Genomic DNA, 26,338 nt, shown 5'->3' with positions numbered 1-26,338 from the left:
TGTCGTGATAGTGTTCGTGTGTGCATGGAAGTGTGTTGCAGATGCTCGCCACGCACGCGCACGCACGCACGCACGCGACTATAATAATCACATGCAAGCAAGTGACCACAGCTGTTAAGAAACTTCATGTTTATATGTGCGGGAAAAAAAAGACTTGCATTCAAGGCTTATAAAAAAAAAAAAAATGCAAATCCAATTTAGGCAAGAGTGTCAGAAATTGACAAACTAAAGGATGGATTTGCACTTCATAGTCCGAGTGCCAACTGAAATTTTTTGTTCTTGAGTTGCACCACTGCGGGATACGGGAGGGTGGAGGTGGTGGGGGGGGGGGGGGGGGGGGGGGCGAGCATGGAATGGAATGTCTTCATATAAAATTCAGGCTTGTTCCGAATGTGGTTAAAAATTTGATTTGATACGTGTCGGACATCAAACACAGATCAGATCATATATATAGCCGGAGAATGTCTTAATGGGAAAGTCAAGCCCAAAAAATCCTTAATGATTTGTTTTCTGCAGGCCAACTAGTCGAAAAACAGCATTCTCATTAATTTTGCGTTTGTGGAACATGAATTAAGCAGCAAAATCCAATCATTTTTAGCCACCTCGGAGGGCGGCCATTTTGTCATTTCTGTTAACTGATTATGACATCACAGTTGCTCAGAGCTCATCTAACGACCAATCATGACTCAGCTTGAGAAAACAGGTGACAGGTCGTTACACCTTTTCCCGTTCTTCTTCTGAATGCAAACTTTAATACCGAAATAAGTACATTTATGGAAAATTTTAAGGAAAAAAAATTAGATTTGCTCTAATGATACTTTTACCTGCTATGTAGTTTCACTTATTTTACGTATTATTTTTTATTGCGACAACTACGAGTCTACGTTAAACTAAACATTATTCGTGAATTTCCCATAGGCTACGGCCGCTAGTTGAATGAATTTGAATTCCTCTACTCATGCTCAAGTGTAACAAACAAGCGCAAAATACAAAAAACTTTTAGCCCACTCTCAAACGGTCTCAACTCATGCAGTCACGCAACACACACACTTTAGCTTTCCGTAGCATTTGCCGGTTTACGCGTCACTCGGCACGCATTCAGCTTCACAGATACTACAGTGTCGAAAGTGTGGCTGGTGACCTCAAGTGGACAAAAACTGTCGTGAAGCTTCAATTGGATTCAGGTTACAAGATGAAATGCATGCTTTAAGGAGCATCTTGTCTTGAACAAACAAATAATGAAGCCACCTCAACACCATTTCATGTCATCCTGACTGGACCTATTTATCCACCTCACATACGCGCATGCACACGAACAATCAGATCAGTGAGAGGCTAAATCAACACAGCTGTAACAACTCAGCCCTCGCGGCTCTCGTCTGCGCTCTTCTCCGAGTCGTCTCCTCTCACTTTAATCAGCCTTCTGCCCGCTTTCCCTGTTCTCCACTTTGCCCTTTGGTCCCGCATCGCCATCCTCTCGTCTTCTTCAATCCGCACGACATTTTGAAATATTAACACCCTCTGCCTCAGTCTTGTGCTAGAAGACGCGGGAGGGGAACCTACTGTGTATGCATGGGCCCGTGAGAGCATTTAATCCAGCCTGCCATGCACTTGTAAAACAAGCCATTTGTTTTTCAATTCAAAACAGTTGCCAGGTGAGCAACGCAAACACAGATAGCGTAACAATACTCACAGGCATTTATTCTTTATCCTCTGCGAAGAATGACCATTATAACAGCTTGCTGAGGAGTGACCTTCCTCATGTACATCGGTATGTCTTCATTATACTGCCCCCTGGTGGCCGAGGTGCACACACACAACAGAAGGAGCAGCGCATTGAAGCCAAAAATGTGGAGAAAAAAAAGATCTGGAATTTTTTTTTAAATTCTCTTCAATGACAGCATTTCATTAGTGCTCGATTTTTGTAAAGTTTAAAGTTGGAAATTGAAATTTTACAGGCGAGAACGGATTAACAGCATTTCCATTCATTTCAATCGGGAAAGACGATTTGAGAAATGAGGGGTTTTGACATGCGAGCAAGCTCACCAGACAAATTCAACTTCACACTTAGTGGGTGGGCGCAGGCACTCCGGAGCCATCAATAATTTGCATACAAAAGACAATTTTTATATGAATACATAATATAAGCCATGCTGCCTGCCCTTCACTGGTGTTGTGATGAAGACATACATCATCATCATCATCATCGGTATCAGTGGTATCAGTGGACAGGAAGAGGTAAACTAGCGGTGGCCTCTTGGGGAAACAGGAGCATCCACTTCCCCCTTTTCTTGCTCAACGCCGAGCCTCTGACCTGTGTATTTATATATTGTACTGTTTATGTGTGCGTGCGTGCATATACAGTATGTTTGTGTGTGTGTGTGTGTGTGTGGGCGAGCAGGAAAGCAGAAGATCGGATGTTATCGTTTACTGCTCGACAGCAGGCATGATAACGTTTCCAATTTCCTGTGAGTTCTTACATCTGAGCTCAGAGTCGCACAAGAGTCCAAGACGGGCAAACATAAATGAGCATTCAAGCTAGCGGACGCATAAAAATAAATTAATTAAAAAAATAATAATAATAAAAAAAAAAAACAACAACAACAACGTCCTCTTTGAAGTTTGATTGCATCTCAATAATGCAAGAGGGGGAACATTAAATGTTATTTTATTGTTACCATTTTTCAGAATAAAATTGAACATTTTTATATTTAATAGAGAGCTAATATTACATGGCATGTGTATAGAGTGGCACTTGTTTATCACTCAAACAGAATAGCCCACGATGGAGCGCTCTGAAGTTTGCCTAGCAACAGGTGACACGCTAAGGGCAAAAAAAAAAATAAAATAAAAAAAAAACAAAAACACTGCAGGAAGTAGATAAGAGCAACCGCTTGTCGATCACAGGACAAAATTCTCGACTGTTCTGCACGTCCGCCTCAGTGAGCCTGATCGATGCGGCGCTGCGGGGCCAGTACACAACATCAACAACACGTTTGTTTGATTATTTTCGCCCCCTAGAGTGTCGTTGGGAATGATTGAAGGTTCACTGGTGGATTTTACGCCCGTGGGGAGAAGTGAGTTTTCACGCAACGCTATCGCTGGCAGATGCAACGGTGCCTGCTAACGATTGTGGCTAGATCGCGTATCCTTATAAGAGCAACGGAGCATATCGTCGCTTTATTTACAAAAACCGAAAGAATCCGCATTAAAGCACTTGAAGCACGTTTTGGATGACGCCATTTTATGTAGAGAGGCATGGCGTTCAAATTCAAAGGATTTGCCACAAAAAAAAAATTATATTAATCTTGTATCTAATTCTTATGCAAGAATTTTCCGATTTTCCCACTTAAGGAAAATGAACAGAAAAAGTGAAGCAAATGAAAATTGGTTCATTGAAATTTCGAAGCACTTTTTAAACTAAGCCACTTGATGTGGGCGTGGCATGGCACCAAAGTTTGATGACCATTTGGAAGATGTTCCACGAAAAACGAGGCACGGTATTTCCCGTCTATCACTGCTTGCTGCTTTAATTATTATTATGGGTTGCCAAAAAAAAAAAAAAAAATGGTGCGGGGAAAAGAATCGCTGCAATCACAAATAATTGCAATGCTTTTATCAACAAACCCAATGGGGAGAAACAAACGACTGTTTTCAGGTGATGAATATCAATACGGAGAGTAGAAAAAGATTGGTGTGCGCGTGCTTGCCGATAAGGACGCTGACACATTCATCATATTCAACGCTCGCCGTAGCGGGACAACTTGCGCCGGGAGCACACTCGCATTTTTCATCTTTACCCAAATTACAGAAAGCGAGTGTAAACATCAGCTAATGAATTCACATCTGGGTGCACATTTGGGAGGAATCTGCTGGACTGATCAATTCATCAATCGGAGCTGTGCCAGAAGACGCTTTAGTTCCGCCGGAATCGGAATTACTTTGCATTTTTGGATGGTTAAGGTTGCGGGGAAAACTTGAGGAACGGCCGACGGGATGTCAAGAAAATGAGTGGTGAGAAGAAGCGGTTGACGTCAATTTGGTCTTCCGTCTAACTTCTGTTTGGCAGAAAGTGAACAGTTTTTCAAAAGTCTGGCTTGGAATATTTATTTATTTTTTTTTTTACATTTTTCATTATAGTTTATTTTTTTTTAGAGTCAAATTTTTAGTTTATATTAGTTTGTAGTTTCAAAAATTATGTTTGATAGATGTTTTTTTTTTTTTTTTTTTACAGTGGACCCACATTAGGCCCCCTTGGATTCTATACATAGAAAAAATAAATAAAAATGTTTTAATTAATTTGTGGAGGAGCAAACGCCATTTTTTCTTCTCCATTTAAAAATAATATTTTTTTTTGGGCTGTTTAAATTTAAAATAAATCTTTTGTTCACCAGTTCATTTAAAAGATGCGACAATAATAACCCCAAACAGACGTAATTATGCGCTGCGAAAAACAACAAATACTGCACCGAGCTTGCAACGGACTTCATATTGGATCAAATCGTTTTGCGTTACACATTTGTATGCATTAGTGCAACTCCAATCATTTTATTTCCGATCAACAAAAAGCGCCAGACTGGCAAAACAATGAGAGCGGTGGTTAAACACAAAGCGCCACATTTGTCTGACAAAACAGGTCTTAATATTTGATGATTCACCGCCTTGGGCGAGAAAGTGAGTGTGAAAGCATCTTTAATGCTCACGAGGAAATATGCATCAGTCGACTTTTATAATTGAGGTCAGAGCAGATTTTTTTTTTTTTAATCCCTGTGAAGGAGGAGGAGGAGGAAGGCTGGTCACATCCAAGAAAACAGGACAGACAATTTGTCACTCACTCTGGGATTTTTTAGTCAGGTCTGGCTGGGGTCAAAGGTTAAGCGAAGCGGCATTGTCTTGGCTGTTATCAGTGCACGGCCCAAGTTGTTGAGCATGCACACACACACACACACACACACACACACACACACACACACACACAATGTTTAATCAACAAAGCGGTTGCAGCTGCCACAGAGTGGCCAGGGGCGTTCATTTCTTCAATTGTAGATATGGCATCTATTCGGAAGGAGGCCCGACAGCTGATGTCAAGTGAAAGACACGTGCAGCGCTTGTGCTTTTTTTTTCCTGATTAGAAAAGAGACGCATCTAATTGAGGGAGGCGTTCACTCTCATCAAGTGCATGACGTTCCTTCCGATTCTCAGGTGCACGTGGATGGCGTTTATTTTTTCTTTCCAAATGGATGACGGCCCAGACGATGAACTCATTTAATCCCAGAAATGTTCACTAGAGGAAAGTGGATTTTGACTTATTTTGTGAGGCCAACAGAATATTGTGTTCTAACGCTATAAAAACACGGAGTTATGACGCAAAAAGGCTAAGACGTATAAATACGTCTTTGGGAGGCGGGGACTACATTTTTGAAAACGTATATGTATTGTATGAGTTAATTGATATCCACACACAAAAGAGAGGGTTGTGTTTGAACGAGTGGTTTATTTATTTATTTATTTTTTTCCCTCCCAAGGGCATGAAACAGCGACACGAGGCATTCTACTTGAGGGTCTTATCGATTGTTTTTCAAGTGGACTAAACAACGATCGATTAATTGAAACACCCATGCTCACACACGTATTATTTAAGGGAGGTGTTCTTTTTCCTCCAAATGGATGATGCATCCACTCATTAACGGACGTGCCGATGAACGGCATATTTTGGAATTAACAGCTGGCCGTGCAGCCCGAGGGCCAACGCAACAGCATGTCTCATCACTGTAAGCTGCATTTGAAGACCGCGCTGGTGGTACTGCTGTCACTTTGGCTTCCGATCCAGGTTCGCGGCCTGAGGCGCACATTGGGGGCGGGCGGGGCAGGTTCTTCTATATGCGAAAGAGGTCACCCCATTCACATCAAATATGCACCTTTGTTTGCGCAGAAATGCTCCGAGGCTTTTTTTTTTTTTTTTTTTTTAATTCTGCGCGTTCAGCTTCGGCAACCCAAAGGCGAGGGCCTGTGAAATGCCTTTTTTGTGTGCGAGTGTGTGCGTGTAAGTGCTTTCAGAAGTCACCAGCCTCCATTCCAAAGCAATTAGAGTGTCCAGATGGCGGCTCTGGCCACACGGTAAATCGCTATGCATTGACAGAAGACGCTCGACGCAAAAGAAAAAAAAAAAAAAAAAGCAGCCAGCGATGACACACATGACGGTCACGTAACGCCATCAGAGCGGCAAGCAAACAACGAGGATGAGGCGGCGTCATCGACATAAACCAACTGTCCCGTCAACATTTACATCCAGCCCCCCCCCACCCACCCCCCACAAAGCCAATCTCTTGTTAAAATGTGACTGAACAAGGTTGAGTCAGCCGCCAAACAATGTGGCCTTTTTACGCCGAGGCCATTCCCCGTTCCCCCAACTTTTATTGAGGCTTGGCAAATATTTTACATGAGAAAAATCCCACAAAGCGTCACAGCACAGCGGCTGGGAATCCACGTCTCCCGACCAACAACTTACACCGGCGCACCCTTGACGAGTAATATTCCGTCATCACCTTTCTCGCCAGCACAGATGCGTTACTGAGGCAGCGCGTTTACTTCACAGCCGACGTGGACAAATGAGAGAACGGTAGTAATAATCTTCAAAATGGCTTCTCTCACTTTCCCACAAGAGCGTTATCACAACTGCGTCGACGCGCAAACAGATTTATCAAGGTTGAAGGCAGACAAACAACAGGAAATGAGAGTGGGGCAAAGGGGGGGGGGCAAATAAATGAGCAACAGAAGTGCTATAGTTGTTCTTCCTGATGGTAGAAAGGAGGCGTTTATTTTTTTTTGAATAAGTGAATGACGCAAAGGCAGACGTCTGATACGCCGGGCAAATCCTTGACACAAAGGAGCATTTATATTCTCAAAAGGATTACACACCTGCAGATTAATTCACGCGCGCACGTGTGAGCGAGCGCAACTCAGCTTTATCATGTGGATGACGCTCGCTGACTGACAGATCTCAGACACAAGGGAGACTTCAATTTGAGGGAGGCGTTGATTATTTTCCAAGTGTACGACACATCGCTGATGACTTGACACGGACGAGAAATGACCAGCTGCGGGAGGCGTTTACTGTTCAGCGGGTGGATTACGTGATGTCGTCGGTAAAGACACCCGAAAGAGATGACGATTTTTTTCGAGGGAGGCGTTTAGTCTTTACTGAAAAGATTCTGTGCCCACCGATTGGTGAAGACACACTTGCACAAGCGTCTATTAGGGGAGGTTTTTATTTTAACAGTTCATGACGCACCGACACCAAAGGGTAGCGTAGATTTTCTTAAGAAAATGAGTCCAACGATTGACAGAACCACGTGATCGGGAAACTGTCCTTTTGAGAGAGGTGTTTATTTTTTTCCAAGAGGAAAAAAAAAAACCTCTTAACACGCATTAGCTACAGGTGTGGGTAAACTACGGCCCGGGGGCCACTTGCGGCTCGTTAAACGTTTGAATCCGGTCCGCCAAACTTGAAAAAAAAACAAAAAACGAATAAAGCTTGTTAATGTTTTATTTTCTTAATATTGTGGTGTGTCAAAGACAAATGTTTTGTTGTAATGCTTTTGTTCATTTTCATTTAAAATTAAATGTTTTGTTTTTTTTCTCCAATGAGGTGAGGTTTCCAAAACACTCCATCCATCTGCTCCTGGTCCGGCCCCTCTGTCAAATTTTAGAACCCATTGTGGCCCGCCAATCAAAAATTGCGTGAGCACAAAAGGGGGCGGAGTGTATTTTTCAAGTGAATGACTAAGCAACGAATTGAACTGCATGCATGCACATGCAAACATACACAAGGGAAGCATCTATTTCAGGGAGGTATTGATTTTTTACTTTTTTAAATTGTAAAGCACACCTATGATTAAGTGACACGGGCAAGAAAGATTTCTATTTGAGGGAAGCAAGCGTCTATTGAGGGAGGCATTTATTTTTAAAAGTGGATGTTTAAGACACACGCACAAGTGATGTTTATTTGAGGGAGACATTTACTTTTTAATCAAGAGGGGTTTGAGTACGCCGATGGGTAAATATATGCACCAGGGAAGCCTCTATTAGAGGTAGGCTTGTTTTTTTTTTTTAAGTGGATGACTTATATAATACAGGTGGCCTACTTCATACCTCCACCAATTAATCTATAAATTTAATCAGAGAGAATCATCTTTAGTCTGCCTTAGCTGGAGTGGGAAAAAGACACACCAAGCTCTGAAATTTCCAAAATCAACAAGTCTTTAATAATAACAACCAAGTACGAAAAAAAATATAAGACATTACAAATAGCAGCGGGAACCAGTTTCATTCACCTGTTTGTTCCCCCACTCTCAATTTATCTGCTGCTTAAAAATCAATATTAAAAAAAAAAAAAAAAAAAAAAGAGTGAGAACAGGAGAAAGAAAGAAAAACAAGTTCCACAGAGCAGTCGATAAAAGCACATTTCGGAGTAAGAGTGTTGTTCTGCTGCGCGTGTACATTTCAAATTGTATAGACGACGAAGCACATTTGCCAGCGTTTTGGCAGCAATCACAGCGCGGCAGTCGAGAATAAAGCACTCGCAAAGGAAAGCAGTTTGAATTATAAAGCACTGCAAAAGAACAACAAACCAAAATAAATCCTTCATGCTTTGCCGTCACTGAGCAATACACAAAACGTGACACCATAAATTAGTACTTCAATTTTTTTCCCCCCCTCTCTCCTCTGCTACATATTTATATATTTATACTATTTACACGGGAATGATTTTTTTTTTTTTTCACCGATGAGATGGAGGATGTTAAGGCTTTGTAGAGTCATCGGATGGTTGCGGACAATGGAAAAAGTTTAATAATATTGGAGGGGAAAAAGAAAATAGTAAAAATTAAGCATTTTACTTTAACAGAGTGATCGGACAACACAGAGACTAAAAGGAAGATGCCAGCTTTAAAAAAAAAATAAATAAAATTAAAAAAAGTTGTCGGCAGTCCCATTTGCTAACCAGACTAAATTAGTATCCCCAAGTGGCGGACAAAAAAATAATTCAATCTCTCTGATTTGAAAGTCAATTTGTCGACATCAAATATCGATGTCATGAATGTCAGACGAGTTGCTCGTGGTGTCACCCGCTAACCGGTTAGCATACATGAGCTAAAACGTCAATATGGTGGTGGTTCATGTTGCCATCTCTCACGATGCCTCAAATATTGATTCAATTAATGGCATGAGAGTTACTAGTAGCTAATGGGTGCGGCAAAATATCAATAACGTAATTGATCATAATCATATCTGCCAGTCCAGTGTCAACATTAAATATTGATTCCATGAATGGCAGACGAGTAATCGAGCGGAACCAGGCTAAGTGCAAATCGGGCTAAGTATCTACTAAGGATGGGACAAAATAATATCAGAAGGAATCATGCTGGTCCTTTTGAATTTATTGGTTCTTATCTAAATGTTTCACACAAATTGCTTTTTGAAGCTGAATATTCAATTAGCACGCTTTTTGTTAGCCTGTAGCCTGTTAGTAAGATTAGCATCCCGTTAGCCACTCTTGCCCAGTTGGCTCCAAAAAAACGGTTGAGGCCATTAATCGAAAAAGGAGGAACACACTGTTTGAGTACTTTAAAAAAATAAAAAAATAAATGATCAGATGTTTGTTCAACCTTATCCGGAATGACAATCCTGTTCTGTGGGAAGTGTTCAGAGTGATTTCTTCCACACACTTGGGGCCAACAATCGTAAATGTTAAACCTGTTCAATATTTACGATCCTCGTGTGTGCTCGACACCAAATTGAGCGAACAATGCCGTTGTCAGATGAGTCGACAGTTAGGCGAGCTTCCATTTCTTTTTCGACTAAAAAAAAGTGTGCGGGTGAAAAGTAATACGACTCCAATAATTCTGCTAAAGGTCGGATCGTTTTGTTGATGGAAAGCAACAAAGCGCAGGACACAAATCGGACTCTTTCCAAACGTCCGGCTCTACGCGTGTTTTGACACGAGCGCCGAGAAAAGGAGGAAGAAGAACTATTTTTTGGTACGTTTATACATGCGTGTGTGGGCTGGTGTCAGGCGATGGCAGGTATGAGGCGTCTCGAGCGCAGTTGGGCCGTGGGAGTCGAGCATAATGAGAGCGGCTGCCGGGCGTTCGCGAGTGGGCGAATGTTTGTCGGCGTCGACGCCTCGCCAGCAAAACAACAACAAGTTTACTTTGCCAATTGTTTTTTTTTTTTCAAAATAGTGAGAAAGGTTGCCCGATGGAAACCCCCCACCTCCTCCTCCTCCTTCTACTTGATTGCAAAACTTTACACACCTCACAACGCTAGTTGATAAATTATGACCTGTGTGCGTTGTTTTTTTTTTTTTCTTCCGACACCAGAGAGCCAATTTTGCAAAACGATGTGCTTATTGTGCTGACCTGCCGTGCTGTTCATGTCAGTAAAAACATACATTCACAATGACGTTTCCTTTACATTGCGCCACATGGGCTCCGCCAGGCCGATATTTACATTTTCATAAATATCCACATTATTAATTTTTTTAATTTTTATTTTTTCACAATAAAAATAAAGATGCCAACATTTATAGAATACACAGACACCTCAACACCAAAAAAATGTACATAGAGTATGAGCCTTTAATCCCCCCCCCCCCCCCCCATAGGCGCCATTTTCATCCCCAAACACCAAACGTTACACGCACATCTCTTTGTAGCAGTGACACAAACGTACACACGCACACACAAGTGCAAAAATAACATCTCGATTTTTTTTTTTTTTTGTTGGATTTTTTTTGGCTTTTACGTGTTTGCGTTATGTAACCTTTTCATACGTTGAGGTGAAATGTGCTGAATGGTCTCGATGGACGAATGTTCAGGCGGCCTTCCTATTGGTCACCGATATGAAATCGGAGGGGCACGACAGAAGACGTGTCACGGGGCAGATGTTCTTAAACTGTCGTCTGAGGTCCAACAACTGTTTTTTTTTGTGCTAAAAAAAAAAAAAAAAATCGGACACCTCAGTTACGGGGATTCCAGCAGACAAAATGTTTGAGGTTGCAAACAGCGCGCAATGAACTCGTTTGTGCAGCGCCGTGAGAATACGTGATCACGCAGTACAATAAGGCACGCTCAAGTTACCGCCGTACTTTGTTTTTCATTGGATTGTTTATTATTCATGGTCGTTTATGAATTTACTTGCGCACTAGCATAAGTTAGCGTGATAGAGCGTTCTGATTTAAATACTAATTCAGCTTACAACAGCACTCGAGGAACTCAAAGGGAGAGATTCGTTGTTACTATTAAGAAGAAGTGCCGAATAAAATCAGAAAGTATATTCTCGTGGTGGGCGATTTGACGATATTAGCTCGTTAAGGATTTTAACGTGTTGACAATCTCATAAAGCTGAAAGATCGGGGCACATTCTGTTTGTGTGGCAGGCGTGCACAAACTACGGCCCGGGGGCCGCATGTGGCGCGTTAAACATTTGAATCCGGCCCGCTGAACTTGAAAAAAATTCAATGAATAAACCTTGTCAATGTTTTTCAAATATATTGTTGTCATGCTTTTGTTCACTTTCATTTCAAATTAAATGTTTTTTTGTTTTTTTTTCGCCGATGAAGTGAGGTGACCAAAACACTCCATCCATCTGCTCCTGGTGCGGCCCTTCTGTCAAATTTTAGAACCCATTGTGGACCGCCAATCAAAAATTTTGCCCACCCCTGACTTCAAGCCAGGAAGGAATATGAAACGAGTGTTTCCAAATTTTTTTGTCAACTACCATCTTTCAGAGAGGCCAAACCTCCCGATGTTTAACAAATCCAATTCCAAAGTTAGGATGCATTTTGAAGTCAGAAGGCTCTATAGAAGGCGCCTGTTCTACTGATTTCAAATTGTAGATCAACAATGTCAGTCGCGAAGACAAATGAAAGAATCCACAATGTTGTTAGCAAGTCTGGCAACTTTTCTGCTCGTTACTGTTCGCTTCTTAACCAGCCCGAGGAACAGACGCAAATGGGCGTGGCTTAGCCTCTCTCGTCGCACCCGACCCACCCCACGCTCTCTCTGCCTTCAAGAAGGTTAACAGTCCGCGAGGCTAAACAGCAAACACAAGCTCTCTCCTGTTATTCAAGGTTAAAAGCTTCCGTACAGTCACCGCTGCCTTGAGCCAGCGTTTGACCTGGCGAGCGGCAGCGTGCTTGGGGGACTCGGCTGGGCGTCGCACACTCATTTACCAGCGATTCGAGAAAAGCGGCTGATGAGGAGGTCAGGAAAATGCATGATCAGGCCGATACGGTGACTAAACGGCAACGACGCCCGAGCGAGCCTCTGGTGGCTCGTTAGCGAGATGAATTAACAGTCAGGAGACAATCAGGCCCGGAGCTGCATCATAAAGGGCCATTTTCCCGCGTGTTGCCTGTTAGTCAATATAACTCCGCCGGCCGAGGCAAAGCTTTTATGTCCCCCAATCAATTCTCCACACTTAACGGCATCCGCTAATGGAGAAAAATATTGCATGATCTCAGAGGAAAATCTATACATGCTAATGCGACCATGCCGCACACTATCTTTCAACCGGCCGTTAGGCGGCAGGCGGTGGCCGCCGCACGCCGGTGACAACTCAGGTGGATTCGTCAGTGCTGCCATGTCAGGCCGCGTCAGGCCCGAATTGCAGAAGTGGGTTGTTTGACACATCACGAGCAATAAAAAAAAATTTTAAAAAATTGGCCGTGACCTAGACACGGTTTTAATCAGGGTGGCCATAGAGACTTGCATTAAAAAAAAAAGGATAATGGAGTTAGCGGAAGCCGAAGCTACGTCAAGCTAAGCCGGCGACTTCACGCTTCATTAACAAACAACTTCCTGCTGTCAGGAGCGCTCGTGTGTCGTGACGAGACGCTCCCCTCCGCCGTCCCGCAGACTCCCTCCGTCCCCTTGACCCCGTCAGCTCGGCTACACCTCACTCCCGTCACTCTCTTGTTTACCGGCTACCTTTTAGCTGCCGGCACCTGGCAGGACGCGTTTGCATGTGAACACTGCGTCAGCGTTTCAAACCCAAAACGCGCTCGGGTTTGTACAGCACATAAAGAGCCGTGGCTGTGAGGGACAGACGGACGCATGATGCGACCGACATGTCATGTTGGGCGGTGTCGGGACTTGGGATAAAGGCTCACACGCTGCCTCGGTCGCGTTCGGCTCACTTTCCGCTTTGACGATGACAAAGAGGGCGGCCTTGGCGGGACAAAAGAGGAGCACTCCATCAAAATTGGTGAACTAGTCAATTAGATTTGTGGGTTGTGTCAAATGTCATTTTTAGTATAAGCCACAGACCGCTGAAAAATGGATGGCGGGCCACAAATGGCCCTCGGGCTGTAGTTTGGACACCCATATTCTATGAAAAGACCAAAAAAAAAAAAAAAGTATCAGAGGTGCTAATAATCGTAGCACAAATGATTTGATGTCAAATAATTCATTCCTAATGGGGGATTGCCGCCCCCCCCCCTCCCACTGAATAAATGCACGCAAATTAAAAGTCTTTTTAAAATTGCAGTCCACTATAAAATTTAGAGAGAAACCTATTCAAAGCTAAAGGACACGTCTTCACCAGGGTTGCCAATAATTCCGAAAGTCGGCCAGGATAGGCCCCGCCCCCGCTCACTCGTGACCATGAGGACAAGCGCTACGGAAATGTTCAACTCTTCACTCCCATGAATATCAAACAATCCGAAGACTGAAAAAAAGTACGGCCTCTGCTGCATAAACTAGTTTTGTTGCGCGCCATTCATAAACGTGAAACATTGCATGTCGAGACCGTCGTAAGCCGAGGACCTCCCGCAGTAGGAAAGGGCCAGTATCAGATTTGGACAGCATGATAAATGGGAGCAAAAATATTGCAGTGTTACGCAATTTATTATTTTTGAAATGTTAGGCCAAATAACTATTTGCAGCTGCTGCAGGAACGTTTTAGCGATTTTGAAAAAGTGACTTTTTAAAGTGGTTGAATCCAGCCACTGGCCCATTCCTACCCGGTTGAAGACTTTTGTGGGAAATAAAAATGATACTTTTAAAATCTCAGTCGTCATTCTCGAGAACCTCTTTAAAAATTCCGCCTGGGCTCCAAATGATCTTTCAGTTTAAAATCAAACCAACCCGACGGATTCAGCCTACTCGGGAAGTGATTTGGAGGTTTGACGGCGAAGGCGGGGACGGGCCGGAAAAAAAAAAAAAAGACGACAAGACGTCAGCAAACAAATTCTCTCGCAACCACCTGATGGTTTCGTGCCGACAGAACCCATCGCTACTAAACCACCCGCCGCTCGTCACAGCGTGACGGATTACCAACAGCGGGGGAAAGAAAAAAAAAAAAAAGAAAAGGTTTCCCGCAGGGGACTCGACGGCCGCATTGTGTTGCGGAGCACATGAGCGTGAATCGTCTGTTGCTGGGATGCCGTTCGACTTGGACATGATTCCATCCCTGTCATTTTGTCAGCGTCCTCGTGAGAGACCAAACAGCAATACTCCACTCACAAGATTCCTACAACGTCCTCCTCCAATCAGCATCGGGGCTACACTGTGATTAATAATAGCAGATATGGAATTTTTCAAATGAAAGGGTGGTTTCGTTCAGTCATCTCTATCCGACGGAGGCACAAAAATCCCCGCGACTCCTCCTCGACGCTTCCTCCTTCCTTCTTGCTTCGGCTTTAAACGTAAACAGCCGTCCGAGAGATGACGGAGCCATCCCGCTGGGACTCCATGTCGTCGTCCATGTAGTCCCCGATCATATCGTCCTGCTCGTTGGGCGGGCGCAGCTGCAGGATGGGGGCGCCGCCGGAGAAGTGGTCGTACCGCTCCTCTTCCTCCAGCTCGTCAAACTTCCTCCTCTCGGCGTCGTCCAGCTCGCTGCTGAGCAGGATGTCCTGGGCGGTGGGCGTGCTGGCGACCACCTCGGGCCGCCCTCCGATGGTGAGGGGGCCGTGGTTGTTTTTCTCCCCCTGGTGGGACGAGCCGTCGTCGTACACGTAGATGGGGCCGTTGTTGTTGCCCACGCCGCCGCTCACGCCGCCCGTGCCGTTCTTGCTGGCCTTCTTGGCGCCGCCGAATATGCGCGCCTTCAAGTCGCTGCCGCCGTTGGCCCGGTAGCCCTGCTGCTGACGGCGGCTGCGGGTGACCAGCACGGCCACCAGGGCGGCGACCAAGAGCAGAGCCAGCAGGGAGCCGATCACAGCTCCCGCCACCACGCCGACGTTGGACGGGTTCACTGAAGGCTCTGTAGGAGGAGGGGGAGGGGGAGGGTGGGAGAGAAAAGAGGAGGAGAAGCAGAAGAAGAGTGTGAATTATGCCAAGAGAGGAAAGTCATCCCACACCAAGAGTGAAAGGAGGAAAGGAAGAGGACCAAAGAAGGAGTTTGGGTTGGTTGGGTGATGTCAATGGCTTGTTGGTGTGGTCGTCTTCACGTGTCATTGTAGTGTGTATGCTAAGGATTTTCCGTAAAAACATTCCCAACGTAGGAAACACAGGATTTAAAGGCTAAAAGTTGAATTCAGGGGTCTCAAACTCCATTCACAGGGGGGGCGCTGGAGAGTTTGAGTGTTAATGTTCTCTGTGCATTCAAGACATGTCGGGGTGCCACTCTGCACAAAAAAAACTAAACAAAAAACAACTAAATAAATATAAAAAAATTTGACCTGCTTTTTTTTTTTGGTTGAAATTGCTTGTTCTGGTCTCTTCATGCCAACTTTTGAAAGTGGGTGACAGGATATCTTTTTCCATCTCCATGGTGTCACTTCAAAATTACGTTACACCGAAAGCTGTCCTGAGCCTGGCGCTATGGCAGTTCAAAAGTGATTTAAAAAACAAACAAAAAAATGTGGGGCCTTCACAAACCTCTGTGTCAAGTAGGGGTCCGCAAATGGCCCCCGGGCTGCAAGTTTGAGACCCCTGGGTAAGAATAACAGTACACTGCATTTTCTCACACAGTTGCAGAAGGCCATTTACAACATTGTGAATGAATAAATCAAGGTGTAATCTCGTAAAAAAACGATGCCATGTAATGTAACACGCTTTTGTACTTGGGTAGGTGCTGCTGTTTTAGTTGGCAATTGAGTTCAAACTGTCTGTGCGGTCGACAACTCAATGTATGAACTGAAATAATAATTACAACTAGGCGGAGGCGTCGATTTGTGGGAGGTGAGGAGTTTATTAGCCTGAAGTGCTGAAGTCACCTGCCAACTGCTTAGGCGAACACCCATAATTTGAGCAAATACGGAAACAGTTCCTGACTCATCGCTTTGAACGTCGTCACCGTCGACAGATAATACAGTACAGTTCAAGAGTCTGCAGGCCTCTACATAATCAGACGTCAGCCAAGAAGTCGGAAAATGACGAAGAATACGCCGCAAAAAAATAACTACTGCGGCGCTTTTGCGCACGCGTGAGACGCAGTACCCCTCCTTGCCATTGGCGGCGATAGTCAATGCCTTTGATGGCGAGGGCAAATAACGGCAGGCTTTTATGAACCCAAACAGATGGTGTGTATCCATTTTCTGGCAGCTGACGTCAGATTTGTGGTGTCGAGGCCTTTCGGTTGCCAGATGCTGACCATAAATAAGCGGAATTTGCGGTTATCTCCGAAAAAAAATAGGTTCTTCCATCCTCAAATGAGGCCAAATTGAATTTGTTTCATGGGTAACAATCCCAACTGTAGCTTTTTGCTTTTGTACAGTATTGCAGTACAAGCTCAGTAAAGGTGAACACGACGGACATTTAAAAGGGGCTCAACTAGGTCAGACGGCTTCTCGGACGGGAGGAGGGGAAAGATTAATCGAGTATTTTGTGTGCCTTCAAGCTGCAGAACCGAGTCGGTTCGCTCAGGTGAAGTGGCGTGTATCCAGATATCGCTTTGCCGCGCTGACATTTCACATTGCTGCTTCAAAACTGCTCCAGCCTCCGTTGCCACCAAAGCGTCGCACAAAAAGGTCTCGGATACTTTACCCTTCAACCGAGAAGCTTGCATCCAAGGCTGCTGCTGCTGCTGCTGGCCACAAATCACAAAGCTCAGGCGGTGGCGGCGTAGAAGAGCGGGCAATGGCGTGTGTGCGTGTGTGTGTGGAACAGGTGGAGGCCATTCGGGGGTTGATCATGATGAATGGAGCAGCGGAGGGTGGGAATTAGATGAAGGAGAAGAAGAGGAGGTGAAGGAAGAGGGAGAGTGAGTGACAAAGTGATGCAGCGGAATGACAGGGCCTCCTGGAAGGCATGAAGGAGAAGCACGGCACCGACGCGCCCCCCTCCCCACCACCAGCAGCCGCTCGCTCTTCTCTCGCCTGCCCCCCCCCCCCCCAAAACACGGGTGTCCATTTGATTGGTTGAATCACAAAGAGAAGCCTCTTAAATTCTACTTGGACTTGTTTTGGATTCCCAACAGGCGAGGACGCTGACATTCACTCGGCAGTATTTCTTCCCAGCGCGTGAACACTGCAGAGGAGAAGCAGCGACAGCGGCGGCGACGCCTAAATCAGAGCTCCCGTATGACTCGTCAGCCATATACTGCGCTCAATCTCTCAGCTCATACTTTCCGCTCCCGTGTGTGCTGCAATATTTTTTAAAAAAGGATGTTTGACAGCAAAAAGACTAAACACTGCATTGGAAAAAAAATGCAAGCCAGCCTCAGTGTGAAATGAAATTGTTTTTTGTGTGTGTGTGTGTGTATATATATCTATATATATATATATATATATATATATATATATGACATGAAAGTTAAAGGCTAAGCCTAGCTAAAGCCAGGTGCGACAGTTTTTATGAATAAGGCCGGAACGTCGAGGCCGGAATGGTACCGAGATCGCGGCCGGAGGGCAAGGGACTGACCGTCAAAAAAGGGTCAAGTGCCCAGCTCTCATGCATCAAATTAATGATACGGAGCCTAAAGTCACCAAAACTACAGATTCCGTAAAACGAGGAGACTGGAGCATAACAGATAAGATCGTCAAATATTAGAACTATGATGGCGATGACAAAGCGGCTTAACCAACAAGTGACCGTATGGGCGTGACCAGTTGCCACCGTCCAGTACCACCCGACCAGGTAGTGTTTCCTTTAACTGGCAGCACATTTGCCAGTGCAAAAGTCAACAGCAGAGCCGCGCTGTAATCTTCAGCTCCCCGTCAGCATGCTGGATGATTTAGGTCAGGAGATGCGAGCGAGCATCCGCTGCTGTGCGTTTAGCAATATCTGGCACCACAGACGCGCTTCAATTGGCACAATAAAGGAGGAGATTTACTAGAGTGTGCTAGCAGGCTAGTAAAGCCACGGGAATCACAGCACAGCACAGCAGTGTTGTGGCTTGGCACGGGCGCCGATGTTCGTGTGCCAAGTGTTGAGGGCTCTAGGTGCTTTTTGGGAGGCCTGCCAGATGCCCGGCATGCAACCCCGCGACCGTTGTCCACTCGCGGTTTGCAGTGGGCGCTGACCCTCACCCTGGCCGGTGTGGATTTACTCCGCTGTGAGGCAAGAGATCCGAAACGTCACCCCCCCCCCCCAAAAAAAAAAAAATGGGGTAGAGTGCAGAGGATCCCCTAATAAAGTTCTTGACGTTCAATAGTTGGGAGCTAGCAAACTTTTGCCAAGTCATCGTATGTTACTTGTTATTTCGATGCAAGAATGATATTAAAATATTCATACTTGGTGTCTGTCCATTATTAATGGTGGCGATTTAAAAATAAATCCCTTTTATAAATATAACATCACAACATGAGTAGTAAAATAATCTCGTTCCTCAAACGCTACACACAATTTTTTGGATCATTTTTAAGACTGACTACATTTATAATATCGGCAGCCATGCATTGTTCATGAAGGTTGGTTAACAATAAATTCAGCCTATAAATATAATATCAGCTGTGCGGCTGGTAGGCTTAGCTAGCGCTTTTTAAAAATTTTTTTTAAGTTTGATAAGAATTGGAATAAATGGCTTTGACTCAACCCTTGGTTTTTGTTCTTTACCGATAAATTTACACAACACGTTACGTGGCTAGCAGGCAAATATCGTCTTGGGTAGTGAGGTAACGTGAGTTTGTGCCATTTTTTTTTTTGGTCAGAGCCACACGACGACATTGAACGGAACAAAATAAAAATGAAGTGTGACTTGTTTTTTTTTACAGATAAATTGACCACATAAAATACAGTACGGTTTGCTAACTTCATTAGCGTTTGCGAGGCAATACCATACAAAGTAAACCTTAAGTAAAGGCTCTTAAACTTCTTTCAGTTTGATGGCCTTTTTAACAGTGAACTGGCACAAAGAAAATGAATGATTCTTGTTGGTTAGTTAAAGATATATTCACCATAATCCATCATGACTAGACGGCTAACCTTATGTGGCTTAGCAAGCTAATGCCACGTGAAATACTGTCTCATGGCTTTTTTTTTTTTTTAGCTCCAAAAGGCTTTGAATAAAAATGAAATATTCAGTTTTCATTCCGTTTTAATGGTGGATTTTAACAATGGATCCACCCTATTAATATAACATCTACCTGGCTCGTAGGCTAATCTAATATGGATTAGCAAAGGAATGCAAGGCAATCTTGAATGCCTCCACCCCACATTTTTTATTTTTTTATAAAAAATAAAAAAAAAAGAAATCTGAATTCTTTAACACTGTCAAATTAAAGACAGTTGTTAATGGCAAAAAAAAAAAAAAAAAAAAAACCTCCCATGATGCCATGCGACATGAAAGCACCATCAAGCTATAACCTTTAGAAGTGAGGTTTTGACAGCAAGAAAAGTCATTGTTAGTCATCCCGTGAATTGGGACGTGGCGCAACGTGTCAAATACTGCATGTTCTTAGCAACACATAAGATGACAGAACACCGTCTTCTCTTTTCCAGAATAACAGACAAAAGGACGGCTCCTTTTGTCTGTTATTCTGGAAAGCGAGATTAGGGCTACACAATGAAAAGCAAATAACTCCGGGTGACACGTTTCAAACATATTCCCACTTGCCAAAGTGATCAAAACCTCTTTGCTCTAAAGTTCACCACCCTTCCCTCTGTTGCTCCGACTTTGGCTTTTCCGACAGACACTGCAGAGGATTAAGCAGCCGTGGCTGCTGAAACATTTGACAGAAACGAATCAGCTTTTTGTCATTCCCCCTTTTTGTGATGAATGCCAGGACTGAATTATTCTTGTTACGCCGATTATTTTCAAGAAACAAATTGCTACGCTCGCCGCCGTCCAACACCTGCGCTCGACCCTCTTCACCGGAGCCCCCTTCTCCGCTCCTCTCCATCTCGGCGCGCACTCCACCAGATGTCTCCTCTAAACCCATTTTGCCTGCCATCTTTAATTTGCACCCGCGTTTCTGTCATGTTACGTCTCCTCGCTCTCGGCTCTCCACGCAAACCCCGGGAAGAAAATTAATCATGTCACGCGGCTATATCTTACGTTTATTTCAATATTCGCTCGCCAAATCATCCTCGCTCCTGCCTCAGATTTATTGCTAACCAAAACAGCAGCCTTGATATCGCCGTTGCCCTTCATTTTGAGCTTCAATTTCACTTGACATAACCTGCAGTATTAAAGCAACGCTCAACATTACTCCCAAAAGCTAAACATCCGTCGAAAAGGGACACATTTTATCCGAGAAGAAACTAAGGCGCTGCAATAAAGTGGAGACTGCGGAGTCAAATATTGCGACAGCGGGAGAGGGTGAACAGGTTAGGTATGTTTCTCTCTTTATTCACTTTTGCCCCTTTCTCGATAAAAAATAAATAAATTGCCGTCAAACCACCGCTAGTTCTCCTGGGCTGTGCTAAACATCGCGATTCACACACACGAAAGCGACGGTTAGCCCCTCCGCGTGCGCTCGCCAAAAGAACACGAGAAATGCATTATCACCTCCGGCTCCGAGGAGTGCTGCTACATGTAACATGACAGGAAGCTCTCGGCAACCAGATACGGCACTCACATCAATGGGGGGAGTAGTCCGAAAGTCAAATAAAAAAATCCTCGTTAAATTCCCTTCGCTAGTTACATAGCTAGCTACCCCGAGGGCTTCATTTTCTCACGAGTGGAACCATTAAACAGCCCCTCCCTCCCCCACCGAGATCACAAATGGTTGACTTTGCAGTTTTTATCAAATTTACGATATGGCAGTTCGCCCATGCACCAAAGTTCGTAAAGTTCCATAAAGATCAAGCGTTGGAATCACAATACAAGATCGTAACTTTGCTAATCGGAACAATCGTAACATTGGAAGTTGGCCGTCTACGAGGTGGCTAAAGACATTTTATAAAAGTCATCTTGCATACAAAACGCGACAGCCATAACGCGGGTATTAAACGCTTGCGTACAAAGAACGTGTCGTACCAGAAAACGAAATTTTGTCACAGCAGTAGATCGTTTTCCGCCTTTTTAGGTAGACAGCATTGGATGAAAAATGCCAAAACGCTGCCCATCACATGGAAACGGAAAGAAAAATAATAAAAACTGAAAAAGGAATAATAAAAATGAAAAATAAAAGCACGACCAACGGATAAGACGCGCAAGTCCAAAAACACATCATCGCATAAATAATTATGTCTCTATTTAATTTTTTAATGCAATCTCCTGCCGTGCCAGAACTTGTTTCAAGTCAAATACCTTCTAGAATGCCAAATTTTATTCTCAATGCCAAAACTTAAGCGCAGTGTTCTGGCACCAGTGAGGTCTGGCCGCATTTCAAGTTTTCAGCGTGTCGCTCCCGTCAGCGCGATGCGTCTTCCTCTCTTCCCTCTCGAAAGTCTTGTTGCAAATCCTTACGTGGTTGTTGTCTTCCTGAGACAACACTTGAAAGATTTAACAGCGCCATGTAATGGAGTCGTCAGGGGCTCCCCGTGCAGGCGCTCTGTGGACACCTTCTAACAAGGCGGCGGCGATACTATTAAAATAAGTAGGTTAGGGAGAGGGGATCTCCTCCAAACACAAGCTGTTGCCTGAACCAGAAGAAAATGTGTATGCCGCGTTAACGAGGAGAATAAACACCAGCATGCAGAGAGGAGGGAAAAGTATGTGAACCCTTTGAAATGGTGGCTTTCTGCTTCCATTGGTCATAAAACGTGACGACCCGGTCAGATCAGATCACTCTTAAACGCCAATGTATGCAGACATCGGAGAAGTCCGACGGGGTTCATCTATTTTCAAAAATCTGCGAAAGCTAAAAAACAGCATCCTTCTTCCGAAGCCACGTCCAGCGCGATCATGAGCTCCAAGTGACCGAAAGTAATTGGAGAGATGGAGCGGAAGTAACCTCTGCTGCAGCTTTCCAAAAAAAGACGCACACAACCGAGCCTGGCCGCACCTCCGGCATCGCTGGGAAGCGTTCGCTGTCAAACATGTTAAGTTATCGAACAGGGGCCGCATGTGCATGTGTGCTAATGGGCGGCGGGCAGCAAGCCAGTGTGACTCCGCGGGCACACTTGGCTCCAGCGGACCTGTTCTCTGGCAAACTCTCGCATGGCCGGAGACGCGCGCTCGCCCACGGAGGCGCACCGATTCAGACGGAGCGGAACCCACCCGGAGGACGAAGACGCTCCGGCCCCCCCTTTGCCCTCGACTCGGCGGACTCGCGAGCATCCAATCGAGAGGATGTCTATTTCCGGAGCAGCCGAAAGCGCCTCGGAACGTGTGTGCGGATTCAGACGAGGTCATGCTAACTTTTTTGGAGTCACCGCTGTATGGAGGAAGACGGAGGACGGAGAGAGGCACATGCGCACCCTCCGGTGTCGGAGACCGCTAATCTGCGATTACGGGAAGCGCTAGACTGGTGTGTCAGAGGGCGGTAGAGATAGCGGTGGGAAAGAGCGAACACTAGGGGGGCAGAAGTCGCTTCCCTGAGCGGCGGGGGAGATCAGAGGCAGCGTGGCGGAGGCTGAAAGACAACCTGCTACAGATAAGGAGGAGGAGTTGCAATGAAAAAGGAGCACATGTCAGCAAACCAGCGAGAAGAGGTGGGATATTTTTGCGCCAGCCTGCAGGTAGGTGCACGGGACAAGAAGGAGAACACGGAGGCGAATGGCCACACAAGCACACGGGCGTGTGCGCTCATGTCATGCAGCTGAGGGAGGGAAGGCGAACTTGGAGGGGGATGGACGGACCGCGACGTAGCAGGTGCTGGCCACGCAAGTGGGACACTCTTTGCAGCGTTTGTCTTCACGCTAGCATCCGCGGATTTTAAATGGAGTGACCCTGAATCCTTCTCGAGTTCAAATTGGCGAGCAAGTCCGTTAAGCTTCCACCAAGTCGACCGCATGCCTCTCCTGCGTTGAATTTAAAAAGAATGAGGTGATTGGCCAGGAATCAATTGTGCCGTGTTCACTCCCACAACGGCGCCTTTCTAACGATGACCATTGACAAAAATACTAAAAGAAAGAAAACCCCATCCCTCTAAACGTCAGTCTGTCCATTGGCTTAGACATAAAATTATAACATCAGTCCATTTACAAACACACACAGTGCTGTCAGTTCATTCACAAACACGCGTGTTCATGAATGAACATGTCTGTGTTGCATCTAACAACGCAATTTCACCCTCAGATTTCACGCCATGTTTGGCAGTTGCCTTCCGACTACACACAAACCAATCAGGGGAAAATACGGCATGATCACACCCGTCCGCCCATCTGGGCACTTAAAGTGACACTCGAACAGTGTCCGCCGCTTTGATTGCACACTCATGAGAAGTCATTTCACAACCTTTCTTTTCAAATTGAACCAACACTTTATGTCAAATAGCTCCATTACATCTCCCAGCGCTCACTGAAAATTTCGGTCTCATCCAATCCTGCCTGCCTGCTTGCTGGTGGGCAAGACCCAGACTGGGAAGTGGGTGATGACCCATACGAGGTGGAGTAGGAAGACGACGGCAGAGTCAAACTGGGTCGAGAGAAAAGCGGAGTGGAAAAGGAGAAAAATAAAATATTGTTATTTAAAAAAAATTTATAAAAATAAATATAATTTTTTTTTAATAAAAATAAATATGAATATATATATAAATATATGGCTAGAGAAAGAGTGGGGAGCGGACAGTGAAATGACGAGGGAAGCAGCCGCAGCAGCTCAAGCAGCAAAGGGTGACTGATCCGCTCCGAGAGGCTTGGAGACAAGACAGACACACGCTATATAGCCACAGATAGTGCAGGCCAATAGCTCAGCAGATAGGATGCAGTGGCACAAGACTCCCATGGGACTTTGAAATGCCTTCAGCATCCTCTCTCGCTCGCTCGCCCGCTCTCCTCCCCTCCCGCCTTCGCTCCATCCTCTCGTGCCTTCGCTGGATTGCACGCTGGCACTGATTCATCCCGCTGCACACTCCCTGACTTCTTAGTCCATAAAAAGCCTCAATCTTCCTCCCTGCTTGCCTGTGTGCCCGCGTTGCCTGGACTTTTACTTTTTTACACCCCGGCTTTGCTCCTCGCCTGTAAAGCCGCAGCGGGAGGCGGCGTGATCGCTTGTGCGACACGGGACGCCCGCACTTGGCGCGGCAGTCGGAACAGAAGGGTCCCACAGGAAGGGTGACGCATGCTGTGGCACCATATGGGGAGCCGAGGGAATGGAAGAAAGACGGGGAAAGAACTAAATAAGGAGGGCAACATGCGGGAACAAGGATGGCTCTTGTGATGTCGTCACCAAAGCAACGCATGGGTCCTCTATTCCAGGGATGAGTACACGACGCACCAACACAACCACGACTGGCACATTCCCCCATGTCAGCTGAAAATAACTTCCAGTTAAGTAGTGTAGAAAGGGGGGGGGGGATTATTTTTACATTAGGGCGAAACATAGGTGCGAATGACACTGAGGGATAGAATTAAAATGATTGAGGATCAGCTGGAGGGTGCAAGTATGGATTTTTCTGCTCCTTAAGAGGCACGCTATTGCTTTGATTAAATATGGTGATAGTTCAAGTTCTTGTCAATTGAAAATGAATAAATAAAAATAAAATAATAAAATAAATAATAATAATAATAAATAAATAAATTTGACGCGCCACCGAAAACAGTGTGGTTAAACTTGCAAAACTGAATGATTACAAATAAAAAAAGAGAGGAATCATTCAATTGTGTAAAATTTATCTTCAAAATTAAAAAAAAAAAAATAAATCAAGCCCTTGTCTCCGCTCCCAAATGTCGTGGGCATGTGCCACTTAGAGTGTAAAACTGCATCCAACTGAGCTGGAAATATATCTACTTAAATCTTTTGGTAACAACAACACCAGGTATCAATGCCAAGGCGAGAGGCGCTAATCAACAGCTAGCTAGCGAGCTAACAGATTTTCCGGGCTTGTCGGTCAGCAAGCTCCTCCATGCCGTAAATAACAACATGCGTTCCTGTAAATTGCGGCAAAGAGGGAAAATGCATTTTCGGCTCAAGTGGTAGAAATGTGCTTGGTCGTAATATTTAAATAACTCGCAATTGCGCCGAATAAAAACTAATGTGAACGAGGTTCGACCCCGTCTTCTAACCTGAAGTCCTGCACGCCACCTTGCCTTGGTTGCAACACCAAGCCATTCATTTGACACAAAAGCGCTCATTCTCCACAATCAAAGGACTGATGGAGGAGGTACACACAAGGCACCATTAAAGTCCACAAGATGCGAGCTTCATTTTCCAACCGAGTGACACGATTGCGGCCTCGCCGCTAATGAACGCCGCTCATTTGCGTTACACGAGACACTCCGGTAATCAAAGAACATACGGAGCGGCGACGTCCTTCCCAGCTAACCCCTCTTTCCCATTCTTTTTTTTTTGATCATCGAGTTCATGGGGTGAAGTTCTGTTTAGGTGGCTCATTAAAAAAAAAAAAAGAAAAAAAAAATGAAAGAGCGCAAAGGCAAAGTGTTGGCGAGGGAGAACATTTGGCGTCGAAACTTTAATGGGAGGAAAACGCCATCCGTGATGGAAACGCTTGCCAAGGAGGGCGCGTCATCAATTAAATGTAGGACACAGGAAGAGAGGTGACACACACACACACACTTGTACACACCCACGCACACGCCATGGACAGAGCAGCTGGCCCTTCTAACCTTTCACGACGTTGCAGAAAGTGGATGTATGCGTGTTATTCCCCGGGGACAACATAAAAAGCTGAATACACTTGAAAATGTGTTGCCTGTGTGATGAAAGTCTGATTAAATGTTTTTTTTTTTTTTTCATCAGTGGAAAGTGTGATTTGTTTCTCTGACTTGAAACTGTTTTGTCGCTACCAGCGCAGTATTGCCGAATTGAGGATGATGAAAAGAACTGCTTGGAATCATCACAGAACGCATCATTGCTTCATTATGTACAATTGAAATAATTGTCT

At 44.9% G+C, this 26,338-nt stretch overlaps 1 protein-coding gene across 2 annotated transcripts in view; it reads right to left on the bottom strand.

Annotated features, from left to right (window-relative positions):
* Window positions 1-26,338, bottom strand: part of LOC148328810 (nectin-2) — a 112,757-nt gene that overhangs the window by 27,392 nt on the left and 59,027 nt on the right. The window contains exon 7 of one of the 2 annotated variants that reach the window (XM_088306248.1): window positions 12,318-15,267. The exons of the other annotated variant lie outside the window; for it this stretch is intronic. Coding sequence (XP_088162374.1) covers window positions 14,702-15,267 — 566 coding nt within the window. The 3' untranslated portion in view covers window positions 12,318-14,701. Of the gene's footprint in view, window positions 1-12,317; window positions 15,268-26,338 lie in introns of those variants that run through there. 2 annotated transcript variants of the gene reach the window in all.

The sequence above is a fragment of the Idiotropiscis lumnitzeri genome, chromosome 10 (assembly GCF_059441095.1).
Source record: "Idiotropiscis lumnitzeri isolate Australia: NSW breed Sydney's pygmy pipehorse chromosome 10, RoL_Ilum_1.0, whole genome shotgun sequence".
NCBI lineage: Eukaryota > Metazoa > Chordata > Actinopteri > Syngnathiformes > Syngnathidae > Idiotropiscis > Idiotropiscis lumnitzeri.
Note: the sequence above shows the minus strand (reverse complement) of the source record. Positions and strands in the feature narration are given on the sequence as shown.